The 15,008-nt window shown below is 38.1% G+C and overlaps 1 protein-coding gene across 2 annotated transcripts in view; it reads right to left on the bottom strand.

Annotated features, from left to right (window-relative positions):
• Nucleotides 1-15,008, bottom strand: part of LOC145239815 (WD repeat and coiled-coil-containing protein-like) — a 197,126-nt gene that overhangs the window by 74,790 nt on the left and 107,328 nt on the right. For both annotated transcript variants that reach the window (XM_080103344.1, XM_080103345.1), the window contains exons 3-4: nucleotides 4,996-5,150; nucleotides 2,826-2,940 (exon numbers count right to left, since the gene is read on the bottom strand). In XM_080103344.1, the coding sequence (XP_079959470.1) occupies nucleotides 2,826-2,940; nucleotides 4,996-5,150 (270 nt within the window). The remainder of the gene's footprint in view (nucleotides 1-2,825; nucleotides 2,941-4,995; nucleotides 5,151-15,008) is intronic.

The raw sequence follows: 15,008 nt of genomic DNA, 5'->3' as shown, positions 1-15,008 counted from the left end.
TATATATATATATATATATATATATATATAGTATGTGATGCATTAAGCTGCTACTTTTGTTTATGTGAGTCCTCTTACTTTTCCAACAATATCCAGAGTGACGTCACCAAATTCAGATATTCTGGGTCTCTGCTGATCCCTTAGTGCTTAGTGGTCACTCTGACGAAGGCCCTGGGTGTTAAAAGATCTAGTCCAGCGAACTACCTCTTCTCCAACATTGTAAAAGACCGGAAGGGCAAAAGGCTATATCACTGAAAAGCAAAGATCATTTAAACAAAAACAAGAAAGAATAACACTTTGATGACTAGTTTTTTGGGATAACATAAGAATTATTCATAGAAAAAAAAAGTAAGACATTCATTCTTCACAAATCTCAACATAAACCCTTAATATTCGTATGTGGACGACAGCCTTTGGTCAGTTTGGGTGATTTTCAAGTTTAGTTATTAACCCTAAGTCTGAGGGTCAGTTTCTCAGTAACATGGCATACAGTGCACTCATCAACCCTAATTTCGAGAATCAAAATTTCAACAACATGCAGTCCAGTAGGGAGAAAGCAGAGTGGTCAGAGCAGTTTTCAAGTTCAGTCATCAACTCTAAGTTTGAGGGTCAGAGGTTCAACGCCATTCAGTTCAGTGGGGAACAAAGCAGAGTCTTTCAACCCAGTTGGGTCTGTCTGTCTTTTGACTGAGAGTCAGATCATCTCTCACCAATTGTCTGACTATGTTGAGAACCCGGGATACCATAACTCTGCTCCCCTTAACAATAGAATTTAACTCCACAATTATCGATAATACATTAATGACCTAACTTCTTACCATATTTATTGATTCAAATATGCGAGGATCCACCCTTTATCGGGAATGGTTAGCAGATTTACCACATGCTCTTTCTTTCTCTCTTCTTCATCTATTTTTTTACCTCCCCATGCTACCAAGCTGAGGCTCTCTCTCACCATTTGAGCTGACCCTCATAATCACAATTCTTCCTTTAATTTTTATCAGCAGCTATTTTAATTAACCATCATTGCAGTGCATGTGGTTCTTTCAGCTTTCTTGATAAACAATTCACCTACTTGACTTGCTTAAGAATTTGGTTAGCAACCACACACAACGACACACCGATTGGTCTACCCCATATCTTGTTCTGATGATAATTGGTGTCTGAACAGAAACATGCAATTGTTTATCCTTGTTTTGGTATTGGTCAAGGGTTTAATGTTTCTTGTCGTGTGACAAGACCATCTTGCCTGCATAAGAGCCATTATTCTATCATCACTAATTCTTGAAAAATTATTTTACTACAAAATAATTAACTTTCTCAAATCCTTAGGAAAATCAGTTTATTGCCAAATTCCATTCCCCAAATCCTCAAAAAATGACCATATTTCTTTTCCTTCTTATTTTATGAGCCTGAATAATCACCAGGACCATGTTGAGACCTATCAATCCGGGATTTTTATGACATTTATGCATTTAATAGTCTTCATTTTTCACTTTCCTTCCCTTTCTCTTTCTGCCTTTTTCTTTCCTTTCTTTTCCACCAACTAAATTGCAATGTTTGTCTTCAAGACATATCATCCCTCTCTTTTTTTTTTAACCTTGTTAATATCATCACACTATTACTAAGCAAGCTATTATTTAGTCTGCAGGTCTAAAAATAAACAAAGAATACCACAAAGTAAAAAATTAGACTTTTACATGATTCAAGCCTCAGTATACACCCTAGGTGGGTTGAACCGGCTTCCTCCAAAGGAGGAAGTGCCAAAGAAATATTAAATTCACAAGTGGTCTCCAGTTACATATATATTCTGGTCAGGTGAGATGACAATGTTAGGTTTTTGCAGTTTTTACAGGGAGGTGTCAATGTTCTATGTACAGCGCCTGGTATTCCCAAATGGTCACCTATCTGGTACTGACCAGACTCAACATTGCTCAACTTCAATTATCTAATGAGAACCGATGTGTCAACGTGATTACATGGTAACATGGATGGTGTAGTCTTGAACCACTTGATTAAGAAGCCATACACTGAAAGGAAGCCAAAATTATACAAATAACTACATCTCTCAAATCTTTATCTATGATTATACTAACAACGTAACCATATCGCCTTATTGAATCAGACAGTAAAACATGTACTTTTGTATGGGGGGGGGGTCTTATTCACCACAAACAAAGTGCACTGCCACTTGGATGTAAGCGGCTGCTATGTAGGGAGTTGAGCAGCAAGATGTTTGCTTACTTAAAAATTTTTGCACGTTAGTATAGTCAGGGTAGCAGGAAAGAGGAGGGAAATTCTGAAGTCAAGTAGTTCAAGGGAAGAAACTATCAGAGTAGAAAGCTTTCTAGCATTTAGGGACCTCTTTAATAAAGGGGTGGAATTTTGTTGCTTGTTAGATTAATAGGGGTATTTATGTCGAGAGAGTACAAGTGTTAGGAGTTTGTCAGAGTACATTCTATTAAAGTACTTGTAAAACATGCAAGGGATTTTTACTGTCAAAAATAAATTTCTGACAGTAAATAATAATGTTACGCATTAAGCTGCTTTTAAGGATGTTAATTTAGTGGATAAATTTAGACACCTCTTGCCAAATTACTTCATGATGGAATCTACTCTTGTTTGGTTATTGTCACTGTACCTGCCTCCAGGGTCATAGATATAGTCCAGCTTGTACATGTCGTAAGCAATCATTTCAGATTCTCATAGCAATAAAGTCATACCTTGTCAAAGCAAGATGAGCAGTTTTTACTTTAATATTGTAACATTTTCACATTTAAGTTTCGTTATTATTTTAATTCATGCATAGACAGTGTAAAACAAACCTTTCTAAAGCTGGGATGGCAGAGCAGCCTCGGGTCTTGCCATGTCTGTAGAAGAAACGAACTTGCTGTTTGCTGAGAAGACAAAGGACTTCTCGACAAGGATTCCACTGACAACCTACAAAAGAGAAAATAAGCCAACATGATTAGACAAAATTAACAAAAAATAATAGTAATATTAGAAAGCAACAATAAAGCACAAGAAAAATAAAACATCCCAGCTAAATAATTTGAGAACTGTGAACATCAAAATGTATTCAAAGAAATGAGAGGTTTATGTTCAATTTCATGCTTGAATCAAGAAATCAATTATTGCACTGGATGATGACAAAAATGCATGGGGAAAGAAATCAGAAGTAAAATATATAATGATTAAACCCTCACAAACAAAAAAAACAATGCCACTTTAGAAACATATACATATATATTCAGGCTTGAGCTATTCAAAAGGAGGAACTAATAAACTCAACAAGGTTGTTAGTGCTCGATAACAAGAGCAAAATATTTTTTTTTGTTATTTATTTGAAGGTAAACAGTTACATTTGGTCGCTACAAACAGCCATCTGTTTCAGTCAATGAGAATTCATCAGGCGACCCTGAACCAGTCGACGCTATAGATATATATATATTTCTTTTTTTCTATAGCGTTGATGCTATAGATATATTTACATATTTCTTTTTTCTATAGTGTCGAATGGTTCAGGGTCACCTGACGAAGTCTCATTGACTGAAACAGATGGCTGTTTGTAGCGACCAAATGTAATTGTTTACCTTCGAATAAATAATATACATACATACATATGCACACACAGTATCATTTCCAGGAGTTAGGCGTTTTTTTATATCTTGCAACCTTACTTTCCAGTTCACATAATTCAAATCTTCCATATTTCTACAAGGTTTATTTCAGGAGGTTGAACACTCCACATTAACATACCAGCTTGACCGATTTATTTCTGGGAATGTGTAATAAAATTCACAATCCTTTCTAAAAGCCACCACTATTTAGAACAAATAGACTTCAGTCTATTCCTGATCTGCTCACGTTTCATTCATGAATGTTCAACAGTCTTCCTTTCACCACTGTTCAATGACATACTGTGGTGACAGTCTCATCAGTAGAGGTGTGATCCTGAACAAGTTCTACCCCGACTTCCTATTTATTTTGGGGGGGTCATCTCAAAGATAATTTCTATCACCATAATTCTCCAAACTATTTAACTGAAAGAGGTTAATCACACCCAAAATCAGTGAAATACCAAAAGAGGAGAGTGTCAATGTTTACACTTTTGCATGGTGCATCCATTAGATAAGTTATCTAACAACTGTCATGCAAAATGGTATAATGCATTTAAACTTATATGTAAAAAAAAAAAAAAAAAAAGGTGGCAGTTAGCACATTAATGATTGTTCACTAGGATTCTCTCCTTTCACCACCAATATTTAGATCCTAGTTTTGCCCCAGTCAAAATAAATGGTTCTATCCTTAAGGAAGCTCCTAAGACTAATCTTCATGCCATACTTGGAATACTTGTATCAAATCCATTGCTAAGATCACTGGAAAAATGGTTGGATCATTCTATAGCTCCAGACACAATCCTCTATCTGATAGTTATGTCATAAAATATTGCCACATTTGAAGAGATGCCATTCAGTATCTTTTCTGCCTTGACTTCAAAATCTAATGAAGGACGATCTCTTTTCTTCTCTACAACCTTTTATGAAAGAGTTGCTACTCTTTCCCTACTTTATCATTATTTTCATAGTAGCTGCTTGATCGAGATCTGATCTATGGTTTTCACATTCACAGCAAAAACTCGTCTAGTTACAACCATTGTAAAGAATTTCTCTTCTATGTACCTAAAACTAAACAGGGCTTTTATGAACAAAGTTTTTTTTTTCCCCAAGAACTTCCACTCTGTGGAATACAATATCATGGGGCTGTTTCCCAGCTAAATATCATATGTTAAATTCTTGTCAAACCGTCCACTAAAATAATTAAATTCTGTTCATTTCACCCATCATTTTCAATCCTCTCATGATATTGTTTATTGCCAACTGACAAACTCATTAACCATAAATGTCTTTTGGCCTCTGATAAGCAGTGACCAAGTAAAAAAAAAAAAAATTTTTTTAAAATAAATGCAAGATAAAAAAGATGTTTATCACTTACCTTGAGGAAGGATCTGTATAGAAACTTTGCGTATCTGTTTGAACTCTAACCGAGGAACTTCTCCATCCACCTTCCAAATAGTCACACAATCCTTATGCGCAATACTCAGGTAACATATCCCACTAGTTTGACTCCACTGAACACAACGTACAGAACTAAAAAGAAACAAAATAACACAGCATTATTTTTTACAAAATTTAATTTATGAAAATCAGACTTAAGTGTGTTTATTCCATATAAACATAGTTGAGGTCATAATAAATTTGTAAAATTTATAAATTTCTATTTTGTATGCATTTGACTTTTAGCCATATTAAAATGTTTTGGACTCATAATGAGGGTAAATATTTATTTTATTTGACAAAAATACAAATAAAAATGTGGCACAAGGCCGAAAAAGGGGGGTGGGGGTTAATGTTGACCTAACTAACATAACGTTAACTTAACTAGACTCTTTCACCAAAATACCAAAATCACTCTGTGGACATCCTACTTTAAACCCGAAAGTTACAAATATATATACATGATGTGGGGGGTTGGGGATAAAAATCTTATTTACAAAATCGTATGAAAAAAATATACAATGATAAAAAGTGGTTAGTAAAAAGAACCCCCTCACTACTAATTGTGGCAGATAAAAAGTTTTGTCAGTCGAAAAGATGTAGGTCCCACGAAAGCTAACTTTATTCAAACACAACAAAAATGGCCTACATCTCTGGCAAAACAGTTTATCCGTCACCTAAGGGGCCGGGATTGGGGGTTATCGAACCAAAAAGTGGGGAAAAAAAAAAAAAAAAAAAAAAAAAAAAAAAAAACGAGGGACGCTGGGACAGGGAAAACCAAAAAAGGAGATTGGAGCGATGACAGCATGCATACTCTAGCTAAGTTAAAAATCGAACAAAGATGCCTAACTAGCCTACTCTAGGAGGTCCGATGCATGTCTATGTTTGATCAGGTTACCCAAAATCCTTAAAAAAAAAAAAAAAAAAAAAAAAAAAAAAACCTAAGCCACTCAAAAAAGAAATTCAAGACTAGCTCCATTCACTTTACACAGTCGCGAAACTTTCACCCACCTGTCGTTGAAATTCACAGGAGCGAGTTTCACCTTCTCCAGCTTAATTCGCATTTTCAATCGATATTTGAAAATGAGGACAAGCTGGGGAGCAGTGAAGGTCTCATCTCCGTAAACCTCCTTCTGTCGCGTCGTCCAAATCACGCCTCTCATAACTGCTAGTAAACACAGAAAAACATAGCGTTCTTCTTTCTTCATGGTCGGTGCCCAGTTGCAGCACGGGGAAACCGACTCCAGTACAAAAAACCGCTCGCTCAGCATGCGAACCGTGAAGCCTTCAACTAACTCACACAACGGTCGAACGATGGCGCAGTGGAAGAAAGCATGATCAAGGTCTTCCTCCCATTCTCCGCATCGGACACAATTGGGTGTCTCCGTAAAACCCGCTGCGTAAAGTCTTTTGCCGACCCAGAGAGCATTTCGTATTACCAGCCAGGTGAGTGATGCCTCGTAATTATCGAAGCAGCTCGACCCAGGCGCCCAAGGCCATACTAAGCGGCGCTCCTCCTTCGTAAAACCGAACTCCTCAATCTTTTCGTCTCGAACGGATCCCCTCACTAACGCCCGATATAGCGCTTTGCGAGACAACAGCTGGGTGTCAGAGAGGCTTTCTTTGACCCGTAGAAGAAATCTCAAGGCCTGCCGACACTCGCGATAGAAAGGGCACTCGTTTCGGGGCAACCTGTGTGCCTCCCCCTCAGCCGAATGCACACTCTCCAAAGCCTGAAAGGCTTTCTTAGTGTCTTCTATCCAGAAGACACCGTTTCCCTCACTTGGTGTACACATTCGATCCAGGTATATCAGCCTAAGAGTGTGTCTACGTATTTCTACACTAGGCATACCCAGACCGCCTTCAGACGGATGCAGGTAACAGACCTCCCGGGTAACCATGGCTTGCTTTCCGCGCCATAAGAACGCGAAAAGAGCACGCACCAGATCAACTAGTGTGGTCTCCGGGAGTGGAAGTACTGATAGACGGTAAAGGATCAGGGGGTAGATATGAGAATTGCATACCTCCGCCCGACCCTTCAAAGACAGATTTCTCAAGGCCCACAAATGAGATGCGACCTTGACCGCTTCCAATACCTCCGACCAATTTTTCTCCAGCTGGAGACCGGGACCAAACCAGACGCCGAGTAGCTTGCATGGCCCATCAGCCCAACCAAAGGGTCCCTGAAGGGGCATACCCCTCCAGGCACCGATACGTAAGCCAATAGACTTAACGTAGTTAATTATGGCCCCTGTGACCTTGGCATACCGACTTGTTTCTATGTCAACGACTCTAATCTCGGCACTGCTCGTTACAAGCACAGTCACGTCGTCAGCATAGGCGGTATACTTTACCGGGGTAGAGCCACCTGGCAAAGTAATCCCGCGAAGGACCGGATTCACCCGAAGCTGGCGCAAATATGGCTCAAGCGCCAGCACATATAACATTGGGGATAACGGACAACCTTGACGGATCGATCTTGTTAACATGAAGGGTTTCGACCTCACCCCATTCACTTCAACCATAGCACCGGGGTTGGCATACAAGAGGCAAATCCAAGAGCGAAACTGGGGACCAAACCCAGCCGAGCGAAGAACAGCCTCTAGGTAATGATGGTCTACTCTGTCGAATGCTTTGGATTGATCTAAATTAATCAGCGCGGCTTCTGTGTCGACTTTTTCTACGATCAAGCGTATCGTGTGCAAATTATCTTGAATCGTCCGGCCCTTAACAGAACAAGTCTGTTCGGGACTTATTAGACGGTGTAAGACAATCTGCAGACGATTTGCTAAGATCTTGGCCAAAATCTTTAACTCTGTGTTTAACATCGTTAAGGGCCGGAAATTACCTATCCCATCCCCTCCATTTTTATCTTTGCGTAACAATTTAATGATCCCCCTGGTAAAGTACTGAGGTATGCACCCGTTCCTATACCAGGAGTTAAAAAGTACGGTCAGCAAAGGAATAAAAATGGGCGACAGCCTCAAATACACCTCGTAGGGCAGACCATCTATCCCAGGGGTCCTGTCTAGCCCGACCTGTTTCAAGGCCTCAATGACTTCTTCCTCTTTTATGCTACCTTCACACCTAGCTGCTTCGATCGCCTCCAGGCGAGAAAAGTCGGCTAAATAGGTGTCAAACTGTTCAATAGTCAGACCGGGCTCCTTGGTAAAAAGCTCCTGAAAATGAGTCCGAAAACCCTCCAAGATTCCGTCGTTTGAAGTTACGGTTCGTCCGTCCGGCAATGTGACACTGGCGATGTGTCGATCTGCAGAACGTCGAAACTCCTCCGCACGCAGTGACGCGGCCATGTTTGTTGCCTCGTTTGGCGCTCTTTTTAATCTAGCCCTAACTAATAATCCCTGGTCCTCCCTGTTATCCAAGGAGTCCAGTTCAGCCTTAACTATAGTATAGCTAGCACTATCCCCCTCCTCCACCGCCCTTTCTAATCTATCTTCTAGCGCCGCTTTCGCTGCTCTAGAACTACGGTTGAGCCGGCGACTAAAATCAGCAGCGAAGGACCTAATGACTTTTTTAAGGTTGCCCCACCACTTATTCCCGATGATAGCCCCCGTCAATTCCCTCTGTATTGTTAGTAGAAGCTGTTCCCGGAAGTCCTTCACATCGAACAACGACGTGTTGAACTTCCAGTAACTAGCCATCCTAGGTTTAACACTATCTAAGTTTACTCGAACCCGGACAAGCCTATGGTCCGAATAAACTATACTATGGAAACTTGGACAGTCTAAAAGCCCTAGGTCGACTCTCCTAACTAAGAACCGATCGATGTAACTCGAAAGCTGCACCGGATCGGAGCCGCGTCTACCTGTCCAAGTCCATGCTAAATCCCCGGGTTTTTCGTTCCGAAATTTATCGACAAGATCAAACTTGTCGACAAAGTCTCGAAACGCTTTAGCATCCCGGTTCTGGTTAGTATCCCTTGTGGTATTAACCCCACGATCTAACTCGGGATCCAGGACCGCGTTCCAGTCTCCCGCTAAAACTAACCGTCGAGACGAATTCATGAAAGGCTCGATTCGCCGAAAAAAGGAAACTAGCTCAGTACGGTTATTGGGCGCATAAACCCCAATAAAACGAAATGCCACATCCTTTACGGTAACATCCAGAACGAGCAATCTTCCCTCTGGATCTGCATAAATAGGGTCACACGATGCATCAAGAGTGCGCTTAACTAGCCAGGTAACCCCCCTTGCGTGGGTATCATAATGTGCTGAGTAGAGCTGAAAGCCTCTAAGGAGCACATCCTGATAGTCACTTGGAATAAAGTGAGTCTCCTGTAGACAACATACATCCACACCAAGGCGTTGAAGGTCGCGTGCAACTCGAAGTTTACGAGAGGCGTCCCTCAACCCTCGGACATTTAAAGTAGCTAATCTTAAAGAAGCCATCCTGAGCTACTTAGGGTTGGGAATCCTGATCAAACATAGACGATGTCAAGACACCGACAGCTGTCCCCATGGATCCAGTGGTCATCTCAGTGGTGATTGACCCGTCAGGGGACAAACCGCCGATGTCAAGAGGAAAGGTTAGTTTAATGGCCCTATACAATGATGGATGCATTTTGATAGGGACCCGTCCAATACATGATTCTTTCATTTTTTGTATGTCGTTATCATTGAAAAAAACGGCTGGAGGAAACAAATTAAAAGCGCTATTTGCTTCCTCCATCATTGTCCACACTCCACTGGCCTCTGCTCTGGGCCTTACTACAGTCAATAATCTTGGGGCTTTGGGGAAGTTTTCGGGGTTAGTGGTATCCTTTTTCTTTATATTTTTTAAGGCTAGCAAATTTTTATAATCCTTATTCTTGTGTGCTTTCATCACAGTTTCTCTTTCGGTTGAGATTTGACAAACTGCTTTGCCTGTAAAAAAAGGGGGAGATTTTTTTTTTCGGGATTCTCTCTCGGAAGAGGGGCTCCTTTGCCTTTTTTTATCTGTCGAAGTGGGAGGGGGCATATCTGTTTTCATGGGAGAAGGGGGAGGAGTGCTTTGAGGCGTGTTAGCAGGAGTGCAGAAGGGGGAAGGTCTCGGGCTTCTCTTTTTGGGAGGAGCGCCTAGAGAGGTCATATTTTTCCCTCTAGTCGGGGGTGTAGAAACTATTGGGGCTGGAATTTTTTTGGGGGAACGTTTTTCTTTTGGGTTAGGTTTCTCCGGGAACAGGGACTCTGGGAAGGGAACGTGTATTTTTTCTTTTCGTTTTTCATCGAGAGATTCTTTTAATTTTAGCAGTTCTTTATATTTATTCCCTCCGGGGTCTTTGCTCGAACGTATTTCAACTTTTTGTTCCTTTGTTAAGGATTTTGCATAGGTTGGTGATGCTGCTTTTCTGATTGGTACGGTTTTCCATTCACCTTTCTCTGGTGATGCAGCTTCGGTGTTATAAACTGCTTCGATCTTGTCAGTTGATAGACTGGGAGGATTAGTTTTATCTGTCGGTTCTGGTATTTTAAATCCAGGTTGTGCACCCGGCTCTAAATGTGGTAATACCCGATTTTTTGGGTTTCTCGACGTTGTTTGCTTCTTGGGGCATGTATACGTTAAGTGCCCCACTTCTCCGCATATCCAGCAAGCCGGACGCCTTCCTGCCACTACTATAGGTAGTTTTTCCTCCTGTGCCTCGATGTAGTAAGGTATCTTATAGTATGCCTCCTTATTCAGCAAAATATCAAACGACCAGACACCATTGTACTGGTCGACGTTTACTCCAGAGATGTCTCCGTATTGCAGTAAATACGCCGCCAAATATTCCCCTGGTATTACACCTGGGACTTCGAATATGGAAATGGTTGTCCGTCTCCGTCCCAGGTATTCCATCCTCAGAATGTATTCTGGAGTGATGATTTCGTTTTTCGAGAGCTTAATGCAATCTTCTGGAGATTTAAATAGGGCTGCCCAGGTGTTGTAGCCCTTTGTCTTGGTTATCCTTTCCGCTCTCATTCCCACAGTCGCAATTAACTTTGTCACGGTGTCTTTGGTTGATCTAATCAGCTTCTTGGTTTTTCTGTCGATGACAAAAAGTGAAATTGTCTTTTTGGCAAATTCATCCATCCGTAGTTGTTCCACCTTGATGCCATTCGTGGTGACATGCTCTATGCATTTCTTGGCTTCTTCAAGAAACGATTCTACGTCTATTTTTACTGCTGGCGGCTTCTTCCAGACTGCATTCTCCTCTTCTTGCCTTTCCTTGACAGGTTCCGACGGCTCACAGCTGTTAGATGCCATGGCCGACGGGAAATGAGAGAAAAAAAAAAACGCGAAGATCCGGGACTTAAAAAGGTAACAACGGGGGAAGAGAAGAAAGAGGAATAACAAATTTAACAAATATATAACAATAATAATAACAATAATAATAACAGTATCAGCGCAATGAATATCGTATACAACCAAAAGACGAGTAATGGGGGTATGACTTCCATGATTTCAACAATCGTTTTTATAACCACAGTTATAACAATCAACCAATCAGAAGCTTCAAAAGTTTTTGTCTTACTAACCAAATTAACCAACTAAAATTTCTAAAAGAATGTTTCCAGTTTTTGTTAAGCAAAAAAAAAAAAAAAAAAAAAAAAAAAAAAGTTTATATCTGTATTTAAATGTATGTATATTTGTGTGTGTGTGTATATAAATATTTGAATAGTATTATATCTGTATGTATTTGTTTGTATATATATATATATATATATATATATATATATATATATATATATATATATATTACTTGAAAAGTATTTATATGTGTATTTTTATATGTACTGGCGTTGCCCGGGTGTTTGGAGGTGTGTGTTGAACAAAAAAAAAAAAAAGTGGTAGTAGGAAGGCAGGCTCGAACTCGTACTGTGAAGGAGGAAAAGAATGTGAAAAAAAACGTGACGTCTTTGCTGTTACGACCACCACCAAACCGGAAGTGACATAGGTTTAAATTAAGGCTAAACAATCAAAAAGAGGGGATGAATTTCAAAAATATCGGTGAAAAAAGCGACCCCTCTCTGTAGAAAAGTGCCCAGTTGAGGGTGAAGAAATTAATGTTTTTAGCCAATTTTTCGATATTTGTCGTCTGAAGGGTCGAGCTTCAAAACGATACTGATCTTGTGAAAATCCGTTGCCTCTGTCGAAGTTTTTAGGCAGACATGCAAACATACATACACACATTTATATATTGGTAGCTCAAATTGTCAACCCAAACCGATTAAAAAGCTTGTCCTATCTCTGAATACCCTTTATGTAAAATTTCAAATGTTTAGACCAGAAATTGTCTGAGTAATTTGGTAGAGACCGCAAAGGTCAATTTTTTTTTTTAACTTTGACTCCTATTATGACTCCTTAACATTTGTTTTGAGCTCAAATCAAGTCAATAAGTTAGATTCATGTCCAAGGAACCTGTATCTAAAATTTCATTTGTTTATACCCAAAATTGGTGGAGGAGTTTGGTAGAGTTCTCAAAGGTCAAATCGTTGAACTTTGACCCCCCTTAAACAGCCAAATTTCTGACCGAAAACGCATTACAAAGATTTTCCTAAATTTCCATACCCTGTGTATCAAATTCCGAGTCTGTAGGTATGGAAATTTAGGAAAATCTTTAAGAGTTATTGTGAAGGGAAATGTACAGACAGACACTTTCACTTTTATAGCTATATAGATTAAAAAAAAAAAAAAACTTAATGTGATCAAAAATGGCTTCTCTTTTACACACATTATATCAATATATTGATATATTTTTTTTTGACCAATGAGAATAAAGACAAATTAAAAAAAAAAAAAAAATAAATAAATAAATGTTATTTTATTTATTTATTTGTTTGTTTTTTTCTCAAGTCAAACCAAATTGAATCCGAAAGGACTTTTTCATTATCTCAAAAAGGGGGTGTGCTAAAATGTTTTTGACTCATAATGAGGGTATGACTCCAATGATTTCGATGATCGGTTTTATAACCACAGTTATAACAATCAACCAATCAGAAGCTTCAAAAGTTATTATAAAAAATGTCGAATTTTGGATTTAATCAGTTTGCTGTCAGCCTCTGTCTCGAAACAACTCAAGATCAGGACTGCATTGATTCTTTGCCGATTTGATTTACTGCTGCCATCTTTGTTCAACATGATGTCTCAACACTTAATAAGCCAAATGAACACACAGACTTACAACTTTTTTACATAATAGAAAACCAATAAGTTTTACTTATGGAAGGCTCTAATAAAATATTTTTGCTTGTATGTTTCTCCATTTCTCTTGAAAACTATCCTAATAATATCAAGTCAGCAGGGACAATGACATGTACATATGTCGTTGTCCTTAGTCTTTTTCACACTGTTTTTCTCTTCATTCATTCTTCTGCTGCTGGATTTTTAAAAATTTTTCTTTCTTTCTTTTTCTAACAGATTTAGGAAACTTGTTATAGCATTACTTATTTAAATACATTCACTACTAGTCTCATTGCTTCATAAACATGGTTTATATAAGTAAACTTTCACCAAATCATTTAAGAACTAATAATTTTGAGATCATAGTTATAACCCTAAAATTGGAATACACAAGCATATCAACTAGTACAATATGCACTAAAATAGACTAAGATATTTCCCAGATTATTCTTTAATGGGTGTCTAATGTTGTGATAAATTCGAATGGTATTTCATTAATATACAAAGCAGGTGTAATAAGTAAAATTCTGAACATTGTAAAGTAATTATAGTTGCAACAACGAAATAATATAATAAGCCATTGAAATTATGAATAACGTTAACCTACTAACAACAATAGCAACATGATGACTAGAACAAAAATACAACAGCAAAGGATAACCTTTTTTTTTTCTAGATTTTTTCTACCCCATCACACATACCATCAAATAAATAAATAAACAGTGGATGGAACACGTTCTCTGGTGAAATGTGCTTTTCAATTTTTTTTTTTTTACAAATTTTTATCAACATTACTATCACTTTTCTATTTAAAGAAAAAAAAAAAAAAAAAAAAGATTTATTCAATTTTTTAGGTACGACATTCAGTTTGCTTTGCAAGTATAATAACAAAAGAACAACGGTAAAGAATAACTCTTGATATTTTTAAACTATCTTTTCCACCACCCCAAAAATGTGAATATATTTTCTATTTGTAAAGTGTGTTAGTCAAATTCAAAAAATAAAAAAATATATTTATTACCATCAATTAAGTAGGAAATTTTCATATAAATTTTCTGTGTATATACATTTTAAAAATTTGTTTAATTTTTAGAATGTGGGGGTTCAGTTTGTTATGCAAATTTAAATGAAAAACAATCACCACCCCTCTTCCCCAAAAACATTTGCACCACTTTTCTAAATTTTTGTGACAAAAGTCTTTGAAATAACGTCAGTTTCTCAGATTAAAAAGTTTTATATAATTTATGCAAGTTTCAAGGTGACCCCCCCCCCCAAGTGTAAGGGTCAAAAGAGACCAGTCAAAAATTAACTGGTGGGAAGGGATCAATATTTTACATTAAATTTAGATCGAAAACTAAACCCCATGCTTAATTTTAGACTTTCATTTTTGAATCTAAAAATTTATTGCTTTACACACACACTTACACACACACACACACACACACACACACACACACACACACACACACACACACACATGCGTGTGTGAAAAACTGAACAAAATTTTCAGAAGTGTAGGTAGTGTTGTATAAATTGTTAAGAAATGTTAATTGCATTCAAATATTTGCTGGGAATTTAATAAAATAACAGGTGAAAATGTAATTGGCATGAGTTTTGGGTTTGGCAAGTCAAATTCAAGTTCTGCCAAGGTTATTAAGTACACTTTCACTAATAATATTTAGAAAAAGGCATGAATGTGTCAACTCTTTTCCACAGATAAAAGTAAAATTGTAAGGGAAACCACTAGAAACTAACCTAAAGCCAAATCGGGTTTGTATTACTGTACACATA

Source organism: Euprymna scolopes, chromosome 19 (genome assembly GCF_053919585.1).
Source record: "Euprymna scolopes isolate OS-2025 chromosome 19, ASM5391958v1, whole genome shotgun sequence".
Lineage (NCBI taxonomy): Eukaryota > Metazoa > Mollusca > Cephalopoda > Sepiida > Sepiolidae > Euprymna > Euprymna scolopes.
Note: the sequence above shows the minus strand (reverse complement) of the source record. Positions and strands in the feature narration are given on the sequence as shown.